At 40.2% G+C, this 24,999-nt stretch overlaps 1 protein-coding gene across 2 annotated transcripts; it reads right to left on the bottom strand.

Moving 5' to 3' along the window:
• Positions 1 to 115: 115 nt before the first annotated feature.
• On the bottom strand, positions 116 to 21,984 carry LOC110938841 (G-type lectin S-receptor-like serine/threonine-protein kinase SD2-5). Of its 2 annotated transcripts, none has more exons than XM_022180877.2 (3): positions 21,707 to 21,984; positions 21,056 to 21,600; positions 116 to 891 (listed from the first exon to the last, which is right to left on the bottom strand). In XM_022180877.2, exons 1-3 carry the CDS (start codon positions 21,828 to 21,830, stop codon positions 778 to 780), a joined length of 783 nt encoding a protein of 260 aa, XP_022036569.2. In that variant the 5' UTR covers positions 21,831 to 21,984; the 3' UTR covers positions 116 to 777. The 2 variants fall into 2 exon arrangements, with proteins under 2 accessions (XP_022036569.2, XP_035846141.1); XM_035990248.1 differs by lacking the exon at positions 116 to 891 and adding an exon at positions 19,675 to 19,960 and having other exon boundaries at positions 21,266 to 21,600.
• Positions 21,985 to 24,999: the final 3,015 nt, after the last annotated feature.

Genomic DNA, 24,999 nt, shown 5'->3' with positions numbered 1-24,999 from the left:
GCTCTAAGGAATATAAACGGGCAGAAGAAACTTTTATATAGAAAAGTAATATGTCAACACAAACAAAATTTAATAAATTTTAAAACAAGATGTAAAGTTATCGAAGCTTAAAAAATACTACTATGCAAAGAGCTAATTTCATTGAAACTATATCATCCGAAATAAAATATTATGGATTCAAACGAAGAGAGAAGTAGTTTGACTCTAAAAAGAAAATATGCAATGTAACACTTGATACAACTAACCATGTGACTAGAGCATATCTTGTTACAACTTCAGAGAGATGAAGACCAATTTGAACCATAGAAATTCCACGGCATTCGAGTAAAAGATAAATTAGGTTGATTACTACTCCTTGAAAACAAATGTGTAAAAGGATTTAAAGGCTTAGGTACCTCTATGACACCTTCCAACATTTTAACAACTGTGCTCATCATTGGCCTAGTCTCGGCCCTATACTGAACACAACAAAGAGCCACCTTTAGCAATCTCTCCACAACCTCATGATCCTTCTCTTCAATCTCACAAGCTATCATCAAATCTCTCATTTGGTTTGTTTCGTACTTGTCCCAAGCCCATACCGGGAACCACTGTCGGATATCACTAGAGTTATTAATGTCAGTATTCCTCCTCCTCCGGCCAATGATCTCAAAAAGTAACATTCCGAAACTATAAACATCACATTTGTGTATCGGGAAGAGGCAACCAGAGCTCAGGAGCTGCGTAGCCTGGGGTACCTCGTCCCCCTGTCATGGTTATATGGGTGTTTTCCCTGTTTCAAAGTTTAGCTAAACCGAAATCGGCCACCTTTGCACAAAAATTTGAATCCAAAAGTATGTTCCCTAGTTTAATATCATAGTGAACTATTCTTTGAGCGCATTCTTCATGTAAGTATTGTTATGGGTGAAATTCTGAGCCCATATCCTCACTTTGTATCTTGATTTTTTATTAGTTGTATATGATCAGGATACCGGGCCAGGATATTGGTAATATCCTGAGGCAGTATCCTGACTATTACTAACGATTGGCTTGTAAAACGTTGGTTGCAAGGTACCAACGTTAAAAGACTTGATCTACCTGAAGATTCGCTCAAGGTGGTTGAAAAATGGACGTTGATGGTGGAAGAATGGGTCTTGTAACGGTCAGAAAGGCATATTCCGCGAGAATATCGGATGTTGGTCAATGTTATTGACATTGTAACGGTTATATGAGCTAAAGACCCGGTTTTGTAGTCAATAAGCACGTGGAAAACGAGTAGAAGCAGCCCCCAACGTTCAGAATGGAATATTCCAAAGTATCCCGGAATAATAGGATAGTTTGTTGGTTTCTTTTACTATAAATATGGATGGCCAGATCTCGTAGGACACTTCACTTCAACTCACTCCACTTCTAACTCTCGAATTCATACACAATTCACTTGTAATCGCACACTAACACTCATCACTTGCAATCATTGTAACACTTAGTAGAGATCTGAGCTTTATCCTGCACTGTATCCTGGTTATTCAAGCAATAAGAAGAACAAGGCAGCTGCGATTGTCAGCTCCCGAGGTTTTATGCCGGCGATCTAGATTGATCAAGGGCTTTCCTCGTACATCTCGTGTCATTTACTTTACTTTTTTGCTCATTGTTTGATCGTAGATACAGCTCAATATCCTGAGCCGTATCCTGAAACTGTTTTAGCAAATAACTTAACTTGAATATTTTTCACACATATTTCTAGCACACTACCTCACTTAACTAATTTGATCACTTAATTACTTCGGTAATTTTTGACCAAAACAATTTGGCGCCCACCGTGGGGCAAGTGGTGCTCTCTTTACTAAAAATCTTTATGAAATCGTTAATCGGTTTTCTGTTTTCAAAACTTTTTGCCACATTGTTTACAATGGCCTCAAGATCAAACATGAGCTCTTCTACTGTGTCTGCTACAACTTCTGCAACAGTTGGTTCGGTGCCTCCCTCACCTTCACAAGTTCAGACTTTTCAAAGGAGAAATGAAAGCCACACACCGAGAGAAATTTCTGCTGCTCAGAATGTTTCTAGATCCGGAAATTCAGGGAGAACCCATATCCTTGCTTCTAATAACGAAATTCTGTCTTTGTTTGGTAGTATACAGGAACAAATGAAGAGGCAGCAAGAAACTAACCAGACAATCATGAAGGATATACAACTCTTGAAGTCAAACTCCAGGAAACCTATGGAGTATACAACTACTCCTCTATAGCCCAGGATGCTAATCTACAGTTCATCAACATTTACCGAGGATAATCAAGGCAACATGATACCGAGTCAGTCCCGGAGCAACATGCTGGAGATACCATCATCCGCCAGGATATCGACCGTGAGGGATCCAGGATATGGCCCAGGATATGGTCCAGGATATGGCGAAAGCCGACAGGCTGGTAACATGTTTGCCAATATCAGTATCCCTGCTACTAATAATTCTGATTCTTTGCAGGATATAGGTGTAACACCAGTATTAACCAGGGAACTTAAAAAATTGAAGGATATGATATCAAGTGTTCCTGGAGCAGTGCAGCCTATACCGAAAGTATCCCAGGATAGTCACAGGATATCCCGATTTGCTCATCCAATTTGTGATGCTGAAATTCCAAAAAGATTCCAGACTCCCAGCATAAAGTTGTATGATGGGACGACATATCCTGAGGAGCATATTGCCCAGTATAGGGAAAGGATGGAAACAAATCCAATCCTACCAGAACCTAAGGAAGCATGCTTATGCAAAGGCTTCGGTTCAATTTTAATAGGACCGGCCTTAAAATGGCTTTTAAACGTTCCACCTTATTCAATTACATCATTTTCTCATTTAGTTAATTTGTTTATCGGTTAATTTTCTTATAGCAGGAGCTTTGAGAAACTAACAAGTGATCTTTACAGGATAACACAAGGATCACAAAAATCCCTAAGGGATTACGTTAAAAAATTTAGTAGAGAATCCTTGGATATCCCGAATCTTGATATTGCTATGGCAGTACAAGCGTTCAAAATGGGGTTATAGAAGGATCGTCAATTTTATCAGGATCTTGTAATGAATCCTTGCAGAAACTTGGACGAAGCTCGAAACAGGGCCTTGAGATATATCAGGCTGAAAGATGATAAGAAAATGCAAGAGAGGATGAATGCATCCTCAACATATGAATCAACTAACAGGAAGTCAGAATCCTCGTACAAACCATACCGCTCTAAGCCATATGGTAGAAATGATAACAAGAAAGTGAATGCTGTCGAAGACGAGGATCCTGAGGAGTATCCTGAGTTATCTGAATATTGTTTTTCTGAACTAATGTATGCTATGCAGGGTTTAGGAGACAAAGCCAGGTGGCCTCGGAAGAATCAACAAAAGGCTGATTGGAAGGATAAGTCCAAGTGGTGTGCCTTCCACGAGGATTTCGGACATGTTACTGAGGATCGCATTGCTTTAAGGAAAGAAATAAGCTATCTCTTGAGCAAGGGATATCTGAAGGATCTCCCGGGAAGAAAGAAGAATAAGGGTCAGGATACTGAGAAGGATCCTGAACGAGCAGCGTCACCTCCTGCGGATGCCAAGATAATCAACTTCATTTCGGGAGGATCCGACATTTGTGGGACTTCGTATTCGGCAGCAAAGAGACATGCAAAGGAAGCTAAGGCCGAAAGGGGAGACAAACCTGTCAGGATGACTACCCTCACAACTGACAAAGTGATCACTTTTGATGCAGATGACAGGGATACTGTCCAGGATCCTCACCATGATGCTCTGGTAATAACGTTATTGTTTTGGTCAAAAATCACACAAGGATAATGTAACCAAACTTTATGAAAACGGGGTATGATGCTTGGTTAATTATGAAAGTAAAGGATCACTTCTGTGATAAAGATGCAAAGACACAATGATTTATACGAGGAAAAAGCCCTTGATCAATGTATGATCTCCGGCATAAAAAACCTCGGGTGATGGCAACTACCGATCACCAACTTCAATATAAGAAAAATATGATTACAACGTTGGATGATAATGAGCTGAGTACAAGGATCACTGAGTGTCTAAGTGTTTGAGAGTTGTGTCGTATGCCGTGTGTGTTCTTCCGAATGAGGAAGAGTGGTATTTATACATGTGTAGGTGACCTATTTTAGGTAAAATGACTAATTATCAGCTCATTACCCCTTTAGAAATAAAGACAATCTAGCCTAAATTGCTGCCCATGAATCAAGCCATGTTTCCATATCCTGTGCAACGTCTTTCTTCAATTAAGCTCTTGCCATAATTGTGAAGACGCGTCCCTGGATCATGACGTTAAGAGCATATCCTGCTAGATGTTCCTGCAAAATAATGTTGTATTACACGAAGGTAACTATTAGCATGAGGATCCTTCCAATGGTCCATGATCCTGATCCTGAAGTCCTGCTGAGGATCACTGTCTGCCAAAGAAACAAGGATCACTGGTTAGGATCACGTGTAAGGATCACATATGATAAAAATCCAGCCCTAACAATTGCCCCCAAAATATAAGGAGTTAATTGTAAATAGACGAGTTATGTTTTGTTTTGATCTTATCTCTAACGGGCGATTCCGAATAACTAGCCGTTACACATGGACTAGCCGTTGTGATAATTACGTCACAGATGTGACAATCCCTGCAAATCATCATTATAAATAGGAGATAGGGTTAGGATCATTCTGTATTTAAATTCGAGGTATCTTCCCTTTATAATCACTACCGAAGACTTGATCAGGTATCCTCTTCTTCTCTCTTTCCCTTCTTACTTCTCTTTGCTCTTTTTTTTGCTTCTACTCTGTTTCCGTCTTGTCATAAACATGCAGCTCCGGAATTCTCCACACAAGGATTCTAAGAAGGATAGTCCCTTAAAAAGCCAGGGGATTATCAAGGATTCTCCTACGGAGAGGTGTTGCTTTAGTGATGCTCACGTAGACAAAATTCGTCATTGCTTTCCGGCGAATGCCGTTTTTAAATCCTTTGATCCTACTGCCTTGAGCGACTTTGTCTCGGATGTCTGGGTGGCTTTTCCTGCTACCCTGTTTGCTATAGGGTACTCGTATCCTTTTCCAGACTTTACCCAGTCTTTCTTTTCCTTAACCGGCATCTCTTACATCCAAGCTATGCCGATGATCTGGAGGGTTCTTTATACCTTCGAGAGGATCATCGAGCAGGAAGGGATTGATCTGGGGATGGCGGAGTTAGCTGAGTTTTACGATCTCACCACCTTCGGTTCTCACCGATATTTGTTGAAACGGAAAGCTGGGGAGGATCACCCAATCTTCAAAGTTACTAAGAATGATACAAACTGGAAACGTCGGTTTTTCTTTGTTAAGAGGGATTCCATCCCGGATGGGAAGGATCTGCCCAAGGAATGGGCCACTCATGGTAGGGTAGAGGATCCTCGAAGGATCACTATCAGTCCTGTCTCATATGATGAGGATCACTGATGTCTTTTTTCCTTTGTCTTTTATGCAGCTATTTCCATTGCTCGTCTGAAATTAACCCCCGCTGCAAAAGAGAGAGTGTTAGCTTTTAAAAAGCTTGATCCTGAAGTTAGAAGCTTCCAAATCACTATCCAAGATTCTCAAGAGATATCCTCTGCATCTGCCACAATGTCAAGTAAGTATCCTTACAGAAAATAAATTATATGTAGGATTGTTTGATTAATAAAGCAACTTATCTTGTTTTTTGATTGTGTAGGTGCCGGAAAGTCTGCCAGGTCTGTCAAATCTGCCTCTAAATTTGGGTTAAGTGATCTTGCCAATGTTACGTCTTCAAAGAAGAAGGCTCCTGCTGCCAGTCCTTCAGCATCAGCTCCCAAAGCGTCTATCCGGGGCAAGGGAAAAAAGAGGAAAACCTCTGAAGATCTCCAAGGATTTCCCCTCCTCCGTCAGCAATTCCTTGACTACGTGAATGAGGTAAGGATCACTGCCCCTGTTGGTCATCCGTTTCGAATATCCTGTTTGTGTATCCTGTTTCTTCGAGGATCATCCGGTTCTGAACTTACCTTATTTCCCTCTTTGCAGAAACTTGCCGAGATCGAGACCTATCTTGGCCATGTTGAGGATCAAGAGAGCCAGATTGCTGACCTTCAACAAATGGGCGTGCTTAAGGATCTCAAGATAGCAGATCTTGAGAAGGAACTCCGGGCCACGAAGGCTGAGGCTGCTCAGAGGTTGATTGATATGGATAACGAGAAGCAGGAGATCACCCAAGATGCTAAGGTCTCCGCGGCAATTGCTATGTATAAGATACAACTTCAGATGGCCGAGGAGGCTCAGGATCCTACCTTTGACAAAAACTCGTGGGATGTTGAAGGTTGGAAGGCAAGGCTGGCAGACCTGGAGGACGAGGATGAGGCTGAGGAGATCCCCATGCTGGAAGGTGGTGGTGCTGAGAAGGATCAAGGTGGAGATGCTGGTGGTGACGAAGCAGCGAAGGAGTAGGCTGCATGATTGGGCGATGATGGATATTGTTGACTAGGCCGGAGCCCAATTTTTTAGGTTTGGTAGTGGTTTTTTGTGGTTGTTGATGGTTTGAAACAATTATGGTCTGTAATCTCTGAACAATAGTTTCTTAGGGTTAAGGATCCTGGATCCTTTGAACAATAGGTAGGATTGCAAAAGGTGGAGGGATCCTCTGTTTGGGGGATGAAGCCTTTGTGATCCTGCCGCTTTAATTTTCCTGCACAATGCTAAGACCGCATAGACAATGGACACCCTTTGCCAACCCATGTGGACGGGCCACGTTTTGCTGGTAGAAATGTGGGTTGGCAATTTTGACAACTTTTTGAAAGGGTTAATGATCCTTTTGTTTAATAATATAACTTAACTTTTCTGGCTTATCTCGTGTTGTTATCCTTATCTTCTTGTTTCTTAGTTGTCTTTGTAATATATTTGCAAGAGTTGAAAATATATTTAATAAATTTAGGATATGATCCTAGATCAAATATCCTGATATTGAAAATATTCAAAGTATTTTAGTTCAAGGATCATAGGTTTGGTTGTCAAAGTATAAGGGTCGGTTAGGATAATGAATATAATCAAAATAGTCAAGGATCATACCTGAGGATCCAAGTCAGGATCCTAACCTTCAATCGAGACAATCGTGGATAAGACTTTGATGGATAATAAGGATTAAGGATCCTTATGTGTTTTACCTTTGACAAACCCGAAAAACGAAGCACAACTTGGGACTAAGCCAATGTAAGAAGTAAATTAGTAACTGGGGTCATGCCCAAAGGATAACTGAGAATGATCCCAGAGGATCACTGGGGACAAGCCCAAAGGATAACTGGGGACAAGCCCAAAGGATCGTATGTAAACTGGAGTATGGCCCTTTCTGGCGACTATCCAAACTTAGTGACATGAAAATGTCAAAACCTTAGCTAACGTGAAAACGTTAGAAACCTTAGGAACGGATGTATGGTACGTCTACCATTATACGTAGGATCCTAAGTATAGCCAGTACGATGAGGTTGTCAGCCCCGAAAGTGGGTACTGGTCCCAAAGACGTGAACTATACCAGGATCATCGTGCGCTGCTGGCGGAAACTGGGGATAATCCCAAGGATAACTGGGGTTGGACCCAAGGATCTGTGGTGCTTTTGGAGATCTTTGACGATTTGCTGAAGATACCTGAACTATCATAACTCAAATGGTTTGTGAGTAGAGGATGAAGGATACATGATCCTTATCCTTAGGTAAAAAGTAAGAAAATGCAATAGTTTTAGGGTAAGCATATTACCAGAGTAAGGATCACTGATATCTCCGGGATCCTTCAAGGATACTTCAATGTAAGGATCACATGCATGAAGGATCATGTTCACATGAAATATTTCTTTAAGTGAACAGCATTCCAGGCTCTTGGTAACAAGTTTCCTTCCATGGTTAGCAACCTGTATGCCCCCTTTCCTGCTTCAGCTTCAATCAAGTAGGGACCTTCCCATTTTGGTGCTAGCTTCCCGTTAGCAGGATTGATAGTATTTTGAAATGCTTTTCTCAACACCATATCTCCGACTTGGAACTTCCTTATCCTGACATTTTTGTTGTAGGTACCAGCCATTCTTTGTTGGTAGCTTGCCATCCTTATTCTAGCTAGATCCCTGATTTCCTCAATAGTATCCAAATCCTGAGCTAGGATTGCAGCATTTTCTTCAGGATCACGAGCAATTGTTCTAGCAGTTGGGATCACCATCTCTGTTGGGATCACTGCTTCTGCCCCAAATACTAAAGAGAAAGGTGTTTGACCAGTGGCATTCTTGGGAGTTGTCCTATCAGCCCATAGCACATAAGGTAACTCCTCTGCCCATTTTCCTTTCTTGGATCCTAGCTTCTTCTTCAGATTGTTGATGATGATCTTGTTGGATGATTCTGCTTGACCGTTGGCTTGTGGGTGAACTGGTGTTGATGTTATCATCTTGATTCCCCAACTGTCACAAAAGTTAGTGGTTCTGCTTCCAATGAATTGGGAGCCATTATCACATACAATTTCAGAGGGAATGCCAAATCTAGTTATAATGTTTCTTTTAATGAAGGATATGACTTCCTTTTCTCTGACTTGAGCGAAGGCTTCAGCTTCTATCCACTTGGAAAAATAGTCAGTCATGGCAAGCATAAATACTTTTCCACCAGGTGCTTTAGGGAGCTTGCCAACTATATCCATTCCCCATCTCATGAATGGCCAAGAGGATGGTATGGGGTGTAGTAATTCAGCTGGTTGGTGAAGGATATTGCTATGTCTTTGGCAAGGATCACACCTCTTAGCATACTCTATAGCATCCCTTTTCATGGTTGGCCAGTAGTATCCTGTTCTAAGGATCCTTGAGAATAATGCCCTGCCCCCAGTGTGGTTTCTACAATCTCCTTCATGGAAATCTTTCAACACTTCCTCGATTTCAGGATCCTCGATACATCTCAAATATGGTCCTGCAAGAGATCGCTTATATAATACATTATTCAAAGTTGTAAATTGAGATACCTTAATCCTGAAAGCTCTAGGATTTTCTCCCGTCGGAATCTCCCCATGTTGCAAGTATCTCATGATTGGTGAGATCCATGATCCTGAATAAGATTGGGCTTCTTCACTAGGGATCATTGCAGTATCCTCTTCTATTTCCATGGCCACCTGATTTTCAATAGCAGGAGCCAGGATATGGATGATAGGGATACTTATGTCTTCTGGAATTTTTAAGGATGATCCTAGGTTGGCCAATGCATCAGCTTCCGTGTTATCCTCCCTTGGTACCTGTGTCAAGCTGAAAGAAACAAAAGAGAGTGCCAATTCTTTGACTATCTCTAAATATTTGGTTAGTTTTTCACCTTTAACAGCATAGGATCCGTTAAAGTGATTAGTGATCAATAATGAGTCTACATATACTTTAAGATACTTTACCCCCATATCCTTAGCAATTTGTAAGCCAGCAATTAAGGCTTCATATTCAGCCTCATTGTTAGTTGCTTGGAACTCACAGGCTATGGAGTGGGGTATTATGTCCCCCTGTGGCGATTTTAGTAGGATCCCTAGCCCTGTGCCTTTGATATTTGAGGATCCGTCAGTGTGTAGTATCCAAGGATCCTTGGTCTCATCCAGCTGCTGAACCTCCAATTCTGCTTCTTTTTGTAGATCACTACTGAAATCAGCCACAAAGTCAGCCAGTGCTTGAGATTTAATAGCTGTTCTTGGTTCGTATCTTATATCATGGGCACTAAGCTTTACTGCCCACTTAGCCATTCTCCCTGACATATCTGGTTTCCTGAGGACATTCTTAATTGGAAAATTAGTTCTAACAACAATAGTATGGGTTTCAAAATAATGTCTTAACTTAGTCGATGCCATGATTAATGCAAGGATAAGTTTTTCGAGGTGTGAGTACCTGGATTCGGCATCAAGTAGACTTTTACTTACATAGTAGATAGGATATTGTGTACCTTCGTGATCCTTAACAAGGACAGCACTTACAGCGGTTGAGGATACCGCCAGATATAAGGATAACACATCTCCTTTTTCCGGTTTTGCTAATGCTGGTGCTGAGGACATATACTCTTTTAGGGCTTGTAAAGCATTCTCATGCTTCTCAGTCCATTCGAACTTCTTATTCTTCCTTAGGATATCGTAAAATTCTCTGCATTTCTCTGAGGATTTCGATATGAACCTGTTCAAAGCTGCTATCCTGCCTGTCAGTCTTTGAACATCCTTAGCATTGGCAGGAGATTTGATATTTATTAATGCTTTGATTTGTTCCGGGCTTGCTTCAATGCCCCTCTGGGTTACCATGTATCCTAAGAACTTTCCTGCCTTAACACCAAAATGGCATTTTGAAGGATTAAGTTTCATGTTGTAACTATCAAGGATATCGAATGCTTCTTCCAAGTCCCTTAGGTGATCCTCAGCTTTCTTTGACTTGACCACCATATCATCTATGTACACCTCCATAGTTTTTCCAATTTGATCCTTGAACATCATATTTACCAGCCTTTGATATGTTGCACCTGCATTTCTTAGTCCAAAAGGCATGGCGATATAACAATATAAACCGGTTGGGGTCATAAAGGCTGTATCCTCTTGGTCAGATGGTTCCATCTGGATTTGTTGGAACCCAGACGATGCATCCATAAAGGTTAACAGTTCATGCCCCGCTGTTGCATCCACCATGGAGTCAATGTGGGGTAATGGGAAAGGATCCTTGGGACATGCCTTGTTCAGATCAGTGAAGTCGACACATACCCTCCACTTTCCGTTTTTCTTTTGGACAACAACCACATTGGCTAACCATTTTGGATACTTTACCTCTCTGATCATACCTGCTCGAAGTAGTCTCTCTACTTCTTCTTGGATAATGGCATTCCTTTCTGGTGCAAACTTCCTCCTTTTTTGATGGATTGGTTTGATAGACCTGTCAATGCCAAGTTTGTGAGTAATAATATCCTTAGATATACCTGTCATATCTTCATGTTTCCAAGCAAAGGTAGATTTTCTTCTTTTGAGGAAGGATATTAAGTCTTCTTTCATCTTGCCAAGGATCCCTAATCCGATATAGATTTTTGATTCAGGATCACTAGGATCCAAGAGGATTTCGTCCACATCTTGTTCTCTTGCCTCCAAGATATTCCTCGGAGGATACTGTAATTGCTATTGCTCCCTTGGCTTCGAGGTTGGCTTCATGGATGAGGTATAGCAATCCTTAGCCTCTTGCTGATCACTGTCGATCTTGATTATTCCCCATGGGCTAGGGAGCTTCACACATTGATGGTAGGTAGATGGAACTGCTTTCATGTCATGTATCCAAGGCCTGCCAAGGATAACGTTGCAACAAGATAAACAGTCAATAACACAAAATTTTTGGTAATTATGTAATCCTTCCACGTAGATTGGGAGTTTGATGTCCCCCAGAGTTTTCTTCGTTTCCCCACTGAATCCTACAAGCACGGAGGATCTCGGTGTGATGTCTGATTCTGGGATTCCCATCTTCTTCAGGACATCAAGCTGGATAATGTTCACTGAGCTCCCTCCGTCAATAAGGATCCTGCGGACAAAATGGTTAGAGATAAAGAGAGTGATAATTAAACTATCATGGTGAGGATCCTGAATGTTAATGCGATCATCCTCATCAAAAGTTATCATCTTCCCTTCTGAGACACTTGAGGTTCTAATAGGCCTTTCTCCATTATCCATTTTTGATTCTTTTGCATGTCTTTTGGCCGCTGAAAAGGATGTACCACAAATATCTGATCCTCCGGATATAAAGTTAATCACTTGTGCGTTTGCCGGAGGTGCTGGAGCCTTTTCAGGGATCCTTTCAGGATCCTGGGTCCTTTGCTTTTTTCTCCCCAACAATTCTTTTAGATGCCCCTTGCTTAGCAGGTATCCAATTTCTTTTCTTAAGGCTATGCAATCTTCAGTTAAATGCCCGAAATCCTCATGGTATGCACACCATTTGGACTTATCTTTAGTCCCAGATGGTTTATCATTCTTCCTGGGCCATCTAGCTTTTTCACCTAGATTCTGCATTGCAAGGATTAGTTCATGATTATCAACGGAGAAACAATATTCTGAGATTGGAGGATAATCTTCATCATCCTCTTCCTGGTCAACAGCATGCACATTCTTGTTCTCATTCCTATGGTAGGATTTGAATTTGTTGCTCTTGAAGGAGGATCCTTGCTTCTCCGGTTTTGAGGATCCCACCTGTCTCTCCTGGATCCTCTTGTCATCCTCTAGCCGGATAAACCTGAGTGCTCGAGTTCTTACTTCATCTAAATTCCTGCATGGTGTCATAACAAGATCATCATAGAATAATGAATCCTTAAGCAGTCCCATTTTGAAGGCTTCAACAGCCGTAGCCATATCCAAGTTGGGAATGTCCAAGGATTCTTTACTAAATTTAGTTATATAATCCCTTAATGATTCATTATGATTTTGAGTTATCCTGTACAAATCACTAGTTAATTTTTCAAATTTTCTGCTACAAGAGAATTGGTTATTGAATAAATTAACTAAATTAGCAAATGAAGTAATAGAGTAGGGGGGAAGACTTAGCAGCCACTTAAGAGCTGATCCAGTTAGAGTGGATCCAAATCCTTTACATAGGCATGCTTCCTTCAACTTTTCTGGGATAGGATTGATTTCCATCCTTTCCCTGTATTGTGCTATATGCTCCTCTGGATCCGTTGTGCCATCATACAGCTTCATGGTAGGGATATGGAACCTTTTGGGTACCTCTGCATCACAAATTGGTGGTGCAAAACGGGATACCTTGTGGCTTCCATCCGCAATCTCTGGGATAGGCTTGACTACCCCCGGGACACTTGAGATCATGTCCTTTAGTTTCTGTAATTCCCTGGCCATAGCATGATTGGTACCTGTATCCTGCATGAATCCAAGGTTAGTAGTAGGATAATTATTTAAAGTGTTACCTCCCATTGGGTTCAAGTTAGGGAATCCATATTGCTGGGATTCTGGAACAACGGAGGGACCAGTGGAAGCAATGGTCTGCATTGGAATGAAGTCCCCTTGATGGACATCTAGACTTCCTGTTTGCAGACTTTTTAGGGATCCTGGCATTTGTAAGGATCCTGGTGTCTGGGATGATCCTGGAACAAAGGAGGATCCGTGAACCTGGGATGATCCTGGAACAAAGGAGGATCCTTGGCCTTGGAATGATCCTGGAACAAAGTAGGATCCTTGAAACTGCTGTGCCCCCGGATAGGCTCCCGGATTCATGAAGGATCCCATGTATTGAGGATAGGATCCTATTGGCTGAAAATGTGAATCTGATGTCTGAGTCATTGCTGCCGAGTTGAGACGTGATCCACTTGACTCCCCTATGATTTGCACGTCGGGGATCCCTGATGGCTGGGAAGTGATTATTGGAGTATCGAAGCTCAAGGATTTGGGCATCAGTGGAGAATGATCCTCTGCCGCTTTCTTTTGTCTTTTGAGATCTCCAATTTCCCTGAGGATCCTTTCGTTAGTTTCATCTTGCCGCTGTATACGATCCTTCATCTGCAAAATTAAAGCAAATACTTCACTAGTACTGGGAATAGAAGAATTCATAGCAGAAGAAGATAGAGGTTTAGAGAAAGTGGGTGTTGATCTCTTCTCAGTATTTTTCTGAGATCCTGCCGGTGGAGGAGGCAAGGTGATCTGTGATGAGGTGACCGCAGACATCGCCGTGGACGTGTTCTTCAATGATGAAGCCATGTAACTCTTTGAAATGATTTCGAACAAAAGATTTTCTTATGAATGAAGCACCAATTGCCCCACGGTGGGCGCCAAACTGTTTTGGTCAAAAATCACACAAGGATAATGTAACCAAACTTTATGAAAACGGGGTATGATGCTTGGTTAATTATGAAAGTAAAGGATCACTTCTGTGATAAAGATGCAAAGACACAATGATTTATACGAGGAAAAAGCCCTTGATCAATGTATGATCTCCGGCATAAAAAACCTCGGGTGATGGCAACTACCGATCACCAACTTCAATATAAGAAAAATATGATTACAACGTTGGATGATAATGAGCTGAGTACAAGGATCACTGAGTGTCTAAGTGTTTGAGAGTTGTGTCGTATGCCGTGTGTGTTCTTCCGAATGAGGAAGAGTGGTATTTATACATGTGTAGGTGACCTATTTTAGGTAAAATGACTAATTATCAGCTCATTACCCCTTTAGAAATAAAGACAATCTAGCCTAAATTGCTGCCCATGAATCAAGCCATGTTTCCATATCCTGTGCAACGTCTTTCTTCAATTAAGCTCTTGCCATAATTGTGAAGACGCGTCCCTGGATCATGACGTTAAGAGCATATCCTGCTAGATGTTCCTGCAAAATAATGTTGTATTACACGAAGGTAACTATTAGCATGAGGATCCTTCCAATGGTCCATGATCCTGATCCTGAAGTCCTGCTGAGGATCACTGTCTGCCAAAGAAACAAGGATCACTGGTTAGGATCACGTGTAAGGATCACATATGATAAAAATCCAGCCCTAACAGTTATATGTGGCTAACCATTTTGTACGCAGGATACTGGTTGATAATGGCAGCTCCGTCAACATAATCCAACTAGAAACTCTGAAGAGAATGAATGTATCTCCAATGGATATCACTTCAAAGTCTACCGTGCTTGTTGGGTTCAGTGGAGAGGCTAGAAACACAGTGGGAGAGATAAAGTTGCCAGTATACGTTGAAGGAGTCAACTCGATACAACGTTTCTGTGTGATGGATTCTCTATCCTGCTATAACATCATACTGGGAAGACCGTGGATTCACGATATGAAGGCCGTGTCATCAACATATCACCAATGCATCAAGATACCTACCCCTTGGGGAGTTGTCAAAGTTGATAGTGATCAGCAAGAGGCGAAAGAATGCTACTCATCCTCGATGAAATCCTCAACCAAACCTAGTGCAGCATAGCAATTAAAGACGCGGGCCCAGGATATCGTGGAGGATCCGGAGCAGGATGTGAAGAAAATTATCCTAGACCAGGATAATCCTGATATTTCGGTGCTCGTGGGAACCAATATCCCTCAGGATATTGAAGAACAATTAATTAACTTTTTGAAATGCAGGATGTCAACGTTTGCATGGAAGCATGAGGATATGACAGGCATATCCAAAGATATTATCACTCACAAGCTTGGAATTGACAGGTCATACAAGCCTATACAACAAAAGAGAAGGAAATTCGCCCCTGAACGGAATGCAATTATCCAAGAGGAAGTTGAAAGATTATTGAAGTCTAGAATGATTAGAGAAGTCAAATTCCCTAGATGGCTAGCGAATGTGGTAGTGGTTCAAAAGAAGAATGGGAAGTGGAGAGTTTGTGTAGACTACACAGACCTGAACAAAGCTTGTCCAAAAGACCCATTCCTTCTGCCTCATATAGACTCGATGGTGGACGCCACTGCCGGCCATGAAATGTTAACCTTCATGGATGCATCCTCAGGATTCCAGCAGATTCAAATGGAACCTTCAGACCAGGAGGATACTGCTTTCATGACACCAACAGGTATTTACTGTTATACTGCTATGTCCTTTGGTTTAAAAAATACAGGTGCCACGTACCAGAGATTGGTGAATATGATGTTCAAAGACAAACTGGGGGACACCATGGAAGTCTATATCGATGATATGGTGGTGAAATGTAAAAAGGCCGAGGATCACCTCCGGGATATCAAGGGAGCATTTGATATCCTGGATCAATACAACATGAAGCTGAACCCTGCTAAATGCCATTTCGGAGTGGGGGCAGGAAAGTTTCTTGGATACATGGTGACAAAAAGAGGGATAGAGGCGAGCCCGGAGCAGATTAAAGTTATCTTGAATATAAAGTCACCCTCGAATATGAAGGATGTTCAGCGGCTAACAGGACGAGTGGCAGCCTTGAATAGGTTTATTTCAAGATCCTCGGAAAAGTGTAAAGAATTCTATGATATCCTGAAAAAGAATAAGAAATTTGAATGGGGCGAGAAGCATGAAGCAGCCCTACAGGATTTGAAGCAGTATCTCTCAACCGCGCCTCTATTGATGAAGCCTGAAGATGGTGAACCATTATCCCTGTATCTTGCAGTATCGGGGAATGCAGTAAGTGCAGTACTCGTAAAAGATCATGAAGGTCAGCATTATCCTATTTATTATGTTAGCAAAAGTTTGTTAAATGCTGAAACTAGCTATTCTCACCTAGAAAAGCTAATATTGGCTCTAGTAATGGCATCAACAAAGCTTAGACATTATTTCGAGACACATAGGATACATGTTAAGACAAATTATCCTGTCAAAAATGTGCTTAGGAAACCAGAAATGTCGGGCAGGATGGCCAAGTGGTCAGTAAAGTTGAGTGCTTATGATTTAGTATATGAACCTAGAAATGCCATAAAGTCTCAGGCTTTAGCTGACTTTGTGGCTGATTTTAGTAGTGACATTCAGGACGAGGTAGACCTAGAAGTTCAACAGTTAGGAGAATCCTCAGGATCCTGGACATTATATACTGATGGTGCATCTAATGTAAGAGGAGTAGGATTAGGAATACTACTAAAATCGCCACAGGGGGACATATTACCCCAGGCTATTAGGTGTGAATTTCCTGCTACTAACAATAAGGCAGAACATGAAGCTTTAATTGCAGGATTAGAATTGGCTAAGAGTATGAGTATCAAAACTTTGCAAGTATATGTTGACTCTTTGTTAATTACTAACCATTTTAATGGATCCTATGCAGTTAAGGGTGAGAAATTAATCGAATATCTCGATATTCTAAAAAAATTAGCAGGATATTTCGATGTTTTTATACTTGAACAGGTACCAAGGGAGGATAATGCTGAAGCGGGTGCCTTAGCAAATTTGGGATCATCGATCAGGATACCTGAAGGGACCCAAATACCAATATTACATGTCTTATATCCTGCAACGAATCCTCAGGATAAAGAAGTAGTGGATATTCAGGATCCTGGAGCAGAGCATCCTAAAGAAGATCCTATATCCTGGACGGCTCCAATCATGAGATATCTCAAAGAAGGACACATCCCTGGAGATGAAAATCCTAAGGCATTTAGGATGAAGGTATCATGATTCACTATTATAAATAATATTTTATACAAGAAATCTCTTGCAGGACCGTATTTGAGGTGCTTGGAGGATCCTGAAGCCAAAGAAGTACTTCAGGATATACATGAAGGGGATTGTGGTAACCATACTGGGGGCAGGTCGTTATTCTCAAAAGTATTAAGGACAGGATATTATCGGCCAACAATGAGAAAAGATGCCGCAGAATATGCTCGAAGATGCGACGCATGTCAGAGACATAGTAACATACTACATCAACCAGCTGAACCACTATATCCTGTAGCGTCCCCTTGGCCGTTCATGAAATGGGAGATGGATATAGTAGGGAAGTTACCAAAAGCTCCGGGAGGAAAAGTCTTTATGCTGGCAATGACGGATTATTTCTCTAAGTGGGTTGAAGCTGAAGCATTTGTTCAAGTTAGAGACCAAGAAGTAGTATCCTTCATAAAGAGGAATACCCTGACCAGGTTTGGAGTACCAGCTGAAATTATTTGTGACAATGGATCTCAGTTTATAAGCAAGAGGACTACTGACTTTTGCAAGAGTTGGGGAATCAAAATGATCAAGTCTACTCCGGTACATCCTCAAGCAAATGGACAAGCAGAATCCTCAAACAAGATAATTGTCAATAACTTAAAGAAGAGACTTGGAGCCAAAAAAGGAAGATGGGCAGAAGAATTACCCTTTGTTTTGTGGGCCGATAGAACAACAATAAAGAGTGCAACTGGCCAAACCCCTTTCTCCTTAGTATTTGGAGCAGAAGTTGTGATCCCAACAGAAATGGTGATACCTACAGCAAGATCCAATCTTCAGGATCCTGGGCAGAATCCTGAAGCAATGTGTGAAGAATTAGATACTGTGGATGAAACAAGGGATGCAGCAAAGCTAAGGATGGCAGCATATCAACAGTGGATATCCAGGGCATATAACAAGAATCTAAGGACTAGAAGGTTCCAATTCGGAGATTGGGTGTTAAGGAAAGCTTTTCAGAATACTACGAATCCTGCTGATGGAAAGTTGGCTCCAAAGTGGGAAGGACCCTATGAGATTGAATCAGAATCCGGAAAAGGAGCATACCAGCTTAAGAATATGGAGGGGGATATACTATAAAGATCCTGGAATGTTATACATCTCAAAGCCTATTTCAAGTGAGTTTAGAATTTAATTTCTAACTCGGGATGGTATGAATTCTATCTCTTTTAGATATAATTCTATTGTATTTGAACCCAACACTGACTTAAGCATCGGAGAGGTGCTAGCCAGGCTAACACCCACTTTAGTTTAAAGTTGTTTTGCAGTATATGCCTCGGGATATAGCTCCAGGATACACACTCAGGATACTTCGGAAGATTAGAGGATTGGCCCCCTCTCTCACGTTTAAGGGATCCTGATCCCTTCAAAGGTTTAAAGGTATTCACCTTTCTCACGAATTGGGTTTAAACACCCCGCCTGGAGCGCAAGTTATCCAGGGATAGTTCAAGGTGGCGGGACCAGTTCATGTAAAAGTGGCTGACAATTTCGTTACTGTTGGCTATACCCTGGATCCTCAAGGTATATGAGGATTGATCACCCTCTCTCACGAAAGGGTATTTTCATACTCTCTAAGGTTTAAAGGTTTTACCTTTCTAAGTCTTGGAGTTTATACACTCCCGCCTGTAGCGCACGGAAACAAGAGTGTTTTCACACTCTTCCAAGGTTTAAAGGTTTTCACCTTTCTAAGTTTTGGGGTTTCCACACCCTCGCCTGTAGCGCACGAAACGTGGGTAAAATCCCCAGTAAAACTCAAAGACTTAAAGGTTTTCACCTTTTCAAGTCTTGAGGTTCTTATACTCCGGCTTAAATGCGTGGAAAATGGGTTTAGTCCCAATAAAATACAAAGTTTTTGGATAAACCCAAAGTATATTTTCAAAAAAAAAACATAATCATTTACGAGTCTACATAAATTTTTGAAAAAAGATTACTAAGTTTAAACAACTGGTTGAAGAATTGCTAAAGGATCATATCCCGGTACAACATACTAGTCTTGCACAGACAGGGGACATCCGTGATGGAACATGACGTATGCTGATACTATATCCTACTGGGGACATTTATGCTGGAGCGAGAAGGAAACCTATGCCAACATTATATCCCACTGGGGACATTGCGAATGATTCAAAGGTTTAAGAATGAAGATTATTGCCTAGGTGTTTCTGGTATGGATTCTTACTGTTCCTAAGTTTGAAGGCCTTATCTAAGTAAGTTAAGTTTTTATGAAAATTTGTATTTAACTAAGTTTTTGTCAAACATTTTGAACAAAGGTGACAAAGCAATTAAGTGTCATACCAGTATCCTGATCAGGATATTCAGCACAAATTTTTCAAAATAACATATAACACGGAGATAAGGTCGAAAAGGTTAGTTTATTGTTATTGGTCCAAAAAATTGTATTCTTGGTTTCGTCTCAAAAAGCGACCCATTCACCAAGAACACAATAAGTTTTTAAAACATATTTACATAAACAGTTGAAGGCTTCGTCCTGAAAATACAGGATCCCTCCACCTTCAACTGTCAAACTATTCTACTTGCAGGAAATTAGAATTGTTCTAAGTGCAGGACGACCAGATAATTTAGACCCTACAAAATATAAGTATCACTAAAGACAAACTAACCAGGATACATGTTCAGTATATGTGTACGGGATACAGGATCTGGATACTTACCTTATTAGGGAAGGAGATCATGGGCTCGATGGATTCCATGAAGCCAAGGTCACCATTAGAGAAACCTTCGGCAGCAGCAGCAGAGGGCTTAGAGCTGATGGCAACATGTGGCTCCTTTTTCACCAAGGCAGGCTTAGAAAAGCTGCCAAGCTCCTCTGGATCAAAAGTAGCAGGGTCCTTGATGGAATCTGCGTAAAAGGGAGTAATTCTAATTCCATTACATGATAGTATTCTGAAGTAACCAAACCTATGCAGGAATATTTAAAACAGATATCCTTACCAGACATGTTGGAATGACTAAAAAATATACCCGTTGGAATCAGGATATCCAACAGTTATATTTTTGGGGACAATTGTTATGGGTGAAATTCTGAGCCCATATCCTCACTTTGTATCTTGATTTTTTATTAGTTGTATATGATCAGGATACCGGATCAGGATACCGGATCAGGATACCGTATCAGGATACCGGGCCAGGATATTGGTAATATCCTGAGGCAGTATCCTGACTATTACTAACGATTGGCTTGTAAAACGTCGGTTGCAAGGTACCAACGTTAAAAGACTTGATCTACCTGAAGATTCGCTCAAGGTGGTTGAAAAATGGACGTTGATGGTGGAAGAATGGGTCTTGTAACGGTCAGAAAGGCATATTCCGCGAGAATATCGGATGTTGGTCAATGTTATTGACATTGTAACGGTTATATGAGCTAAAGACCCGGTTTTGTAGTCAATAAGCAGGTGGAAAACGAGTAGAAGCAGCCCCCAACATTCAGAATGGAATATTCCAAAGTATCCCGGAATAATAGGATAGTTTGTTGGTTTCTTTTACTATAAATATGGATGGCCAGATCTCGTAGGACACTTCACTTCAACTCACTCCACTTCTAACTCTCGAATTCATACACAATTCACTTGTAATCGCACACTAACACTCATCACTTGCAATCATTGTAACACTCAGTAGAGATCTGAGCTTTATCCTGCACTGTATCCTGGTTATTCAAGCAATAAGAAGAACAAGGCAGCTGCGATTGTCAGCTCCCGAGGTTTTATGCCGGCGATCTAGATTGATCAAGGGCTTTCCTCGTACATCTCGTGTCATTTACTTTACTTTTTTGCTCATTGTTTGATCGTAGATACAGCTCAATATCCTGAGCCGTATCCTGAAACTGTTTTAGCAAATAACTTAACTTGAATATTTTTCACACATATTTCTAGCACACTACCTCACTTAACTAATTTGATCACTTAATTACTTCGGTAATTTTTTACCAAAACAAGTATCTGATGGCTCTTGCGGTTCCCATTGCAATCTCGTGAAGCTTGTCAAACCCTATCAAATCCCCTTTGCTTTTGCTTGCTTTAAACAAGTGATTATCTAATGATCCATTGGCCATGAACTCATATACAAGAGCTATTAAATTGGATTCAAAGCAAAACCCATAAAGCCTAACAAGATTAAAGTGATGGGTTCTTCCTATAGTACTTACTTCGGCCATGAATTGCTCCTTTATCCGCTTGCTAGAGGTCCCATTTAATACTTTCACGGCTACAGACTTGTTGTTGCTGATGAGTCCCTTGTAAACTTTTCCAAAGCCGCCTGAACCTAATAAGATACTGAAATTGTCTGTGGCTATTCTTAGTGTCCGAGACGTGAATCGGATGGGCTTTTCCCTTTCCATGTCATCGAGGAATTGGACCATGGCTAGGGGAATAAGCTGAGAGTCGTCATCCTCAGATGCCTCAGCCTTCTTTACATCAACCTTTTCTTCATCCTCTTTCTTTGCAATATATTTTTGATATCTATACGTTCCCACACAAATTACTGCAAAACGAGAAAGTATTAATATCTAGAATCCGTTGGAAGTTAAATTATAAATGGTATATGGTTGCCTCAAGATCTTTTTACTTGATGGTTCAATACAACTTACCAATTAGAATAACAATAGCACCAACCACAAAAAGAATAATGAGGCCAGCACTAGGAGAAGCAAAAACAATGATAAATGGGAGAAGAAAAAGAAAGAAAATAAGGAGGGTGATAATGAAAATCATCAGGAGAATGAGCCAAAATAACGAGGAGGAAAAGAATCAGGGAAAGGAGAAGCAAAATTAACAAGACATAAATGGAGAAGTTTTAATTATTGAACATTAAAGTCTAGCACATAAAATTCACTGATTGGAGACCATGCATTGCCAAGAACCATAGACTTTTTGATAATCTTTTAATTCATTAATTAAGACGCGTTCACTTGTTGGACACTGGAATAATGCCAAAACTTATCCACAACTTGGTAGAATGATTCAAATCGAAGGAGCGCATTTAGCACGCTATAAACATATCACAATCTATAGTATAGGGTTGAGTTATAATAAAAAAGATTTTAAAATAAGAAGGGTAATTTTGTCCAAGAGAATAAAAAAATATGCATATGCAAATCGCATGCTATTCCTCCTCCCCATTTTTAAAAGTCCGTAACTTTTTTATACGTAACTTGTTTAAAAAAAAAATTATACCATAAAATCGAGTGTTTTTATCTTTAATATGAGTACTCTATTGTTATAATTTCAAAAAAAAATTCGAAAACCCAGTTGCGTATTACACAATGAACATAACGTAAAACACAATGAAAAGTAAAACAAAAACACTATCGATGACAACAGATAAAAGACACAATGGATAATAGACATTACATAAAACACAATGAGTATCAAACTAAAAAACCATGAAAGCAGACTAAAAACACAATGAAAAAAGTAATAACAAAAAATATTATTTGTCAAAGTAAAAAATAACTAGAAATATATGTTATTATTAGCATGGGTATGACTTACTTTAGAATGAATATTCTACCACATGTTAGTATAAATACTATAACAAACCTTCTATCAAAAAGGGTGGCAAAAAACTAAGTGAAAAATAATTTTTAAAATTTATAAAGTATAGTGCTTTACCCTAAAAGTACATGGTAATGTACATCTATATTGCTAAATTATGTTAGGCAAGGACCCGAATTAAATTCAAATATTGAAGCTTCTAAGGTTAGTTCTTTTGTTAGTTTATGGTTTTTCATGTCCATTTTATAGATGATGTTTTTATATTCATATGTAAACGTCCACATATTTTGTTATGCTGATTCATTCGGATAATAAATATACTGATCTAATAAATCAATAACTCTACAAGTGTCTAAAGTTGCGTCTAAGGTTGTATTTTTTAAGGTGTGACATTTTTTTTTATATATTTTTATATTAGCATGCGTGATATGTTATATGGTTATTGCAAGATGATGGTGATATAGTGTTGAGGGGTAAATTACACTTTTCGTCCTTCATGTTTGTATCGAATTGCAATGGATAGCCTTTAACTTCAATAACTACAGTCACAATCCTTTATTTATAAAACTTGTTACACCTTAGCTCCTTTGACCCTAACCTGGTTAATTTTTTTAGAAGTAAATTACAAGTTTTGTCCTTTATGTTTACACCAAATTGCAGGCGCTGTCCTTTAGCGCAAAAGTTGACATGTTTTGTACTTAATGTTCCAAAATCTTGCACGTTACGTCCTTTAGACCAAACCCAATTAATTTTTTTGGTTAAATCTAGTCACTCAAGGGCATTTTTGTCTTTTTACCTATATATTTAATATTATTATTATTATTACAAAAATACTATTACTATTACTATTATATTTATATATAAATCATACATACATCAGATTCTCCTCTCTCTCTCTCTCTCTCTCTCTCTCTCTGCAACACTCTCTAGCTCTCTGCTTCTCTATCTCTACCACCGTCAACCACCGCCTCAGCCACTATCCACAACTGCAACCACCATCCCCACCGGCCAACCCTGCAACCACCATCCACCACCCCACTCTATCTCTCTCTCTCTCTCTCTATACCCAACCATCACCGGCGCCACCACCGCCCCCACCTACCACCGCCACTTCAACACCAGCCACCACCGCCCCCACCTACCACCGCCACTTCAACACCACCATATGCTGCCACAACCACCACCATTTTCACCTCCTCCCCTATAATTTACTCTTGATTTAATCAAAAGGAACCATTTTGTGTCAAATCCTGCCTATCAAATCTGCAACAACCAAAAAGAAAAAAAATGGGGAGATGGTTCGAGGATCAATCGGGATGCTAGGTATTACCTAATTGATTCTGGGAACAAAGGGAACAACCTTGCATCTATCGATGTTGATAAAGATACCAAATTGACAGGAACAAGAGGGCAAAGTATAGCCAAAGCCCCAAAATTGTTCAAGATGGGGTCATGGGAATTGATAGCGAAGATAAAGGCGAGCAATGATTAAATCTGAAGTAACAACCCAATGTTAGTTCGAATCCAAGCAGCAGTGCATTTTATTTTTTCATTTTTTTAATTGGCCAGCCCCCAATGTTGGTTCGAATCCAAGCAGCAGTGGGGAATCTTTATTTTCCTTCATGTTTGATGCCCAGTTTGGATATGAAATTTGGATATGAAATTGGAGAGAGAGTGTGTAGACATAAGTAATTTGTTGGTTGGACATTGTGAATGATGATGTCTTGTGTTTTGTGTGCATCAGTTTTTTGTGTGATGATGATGAGGGTGGTGGCTTGTGGTGGTTGTTAGCACTAGGGAGAGAGGGACTTCAACTTGGTTACTGGTTATGTTAGAGAGAGAGAGAAGAAGAGATAGATGATATATTATATATTTTTTATTTTTTAATTTATTGCAAACTAGTCCCTAAACATATGTTTTTTACACAATAGTCCCTGAAGAAATGAAATGACAACAATACCCTCATATGCATTGCACATGACCAGATTTAACTAAAAAATCTAACTGAGTTTGGCCTAAAGGACAAAACGTGCAAGATTTTGAAAACACAAAGGACACCGCCTGTCAAGTTTTGGTTTAAAGGACAGCGCCTGCAATTTGGGACATACATAAAGGACAAAACTTGTAATTTACTCTTTTTTTAGTTAAGTATGGCATGTTCCTTGCACATGAGGGTAAATTAGTAATTTTACTAATATATTTAAATTAAACAAATAAACAAAAAAAAAATCTCTTTGTCTCATATCTCTCTCTCCCCTCTCTATCTCCCCCGAACCAATCCCCACCCCCACCATCACTGTGAGAGCTACCACCACCGTTTTCGGCAAGGTTCACCACGCTCACCATCAACAACCCACAACCACCACTCACCACACAGCTTTAGATT

This window comes from Helianthus annuus, chromosome 5 (genome assembly GCF_002127325.2).
Source record: "Helianthus annuus cultivar XRQ/B chromosome 5, HanXRQr2.0-SUNRISE, whole genome shotgun sequence".
NCBI lineage: Eukaryota > Viridiplantae > Streptophyta > Magnoliopsida > Asterales > Asteraceae > Helianthus > Helianthus annuus.
The sequence above is the reverse complement of the archived record's forward strand: the minus strand, read 5'-3'. Positions and strand labels throughout refer to the sequence as shown.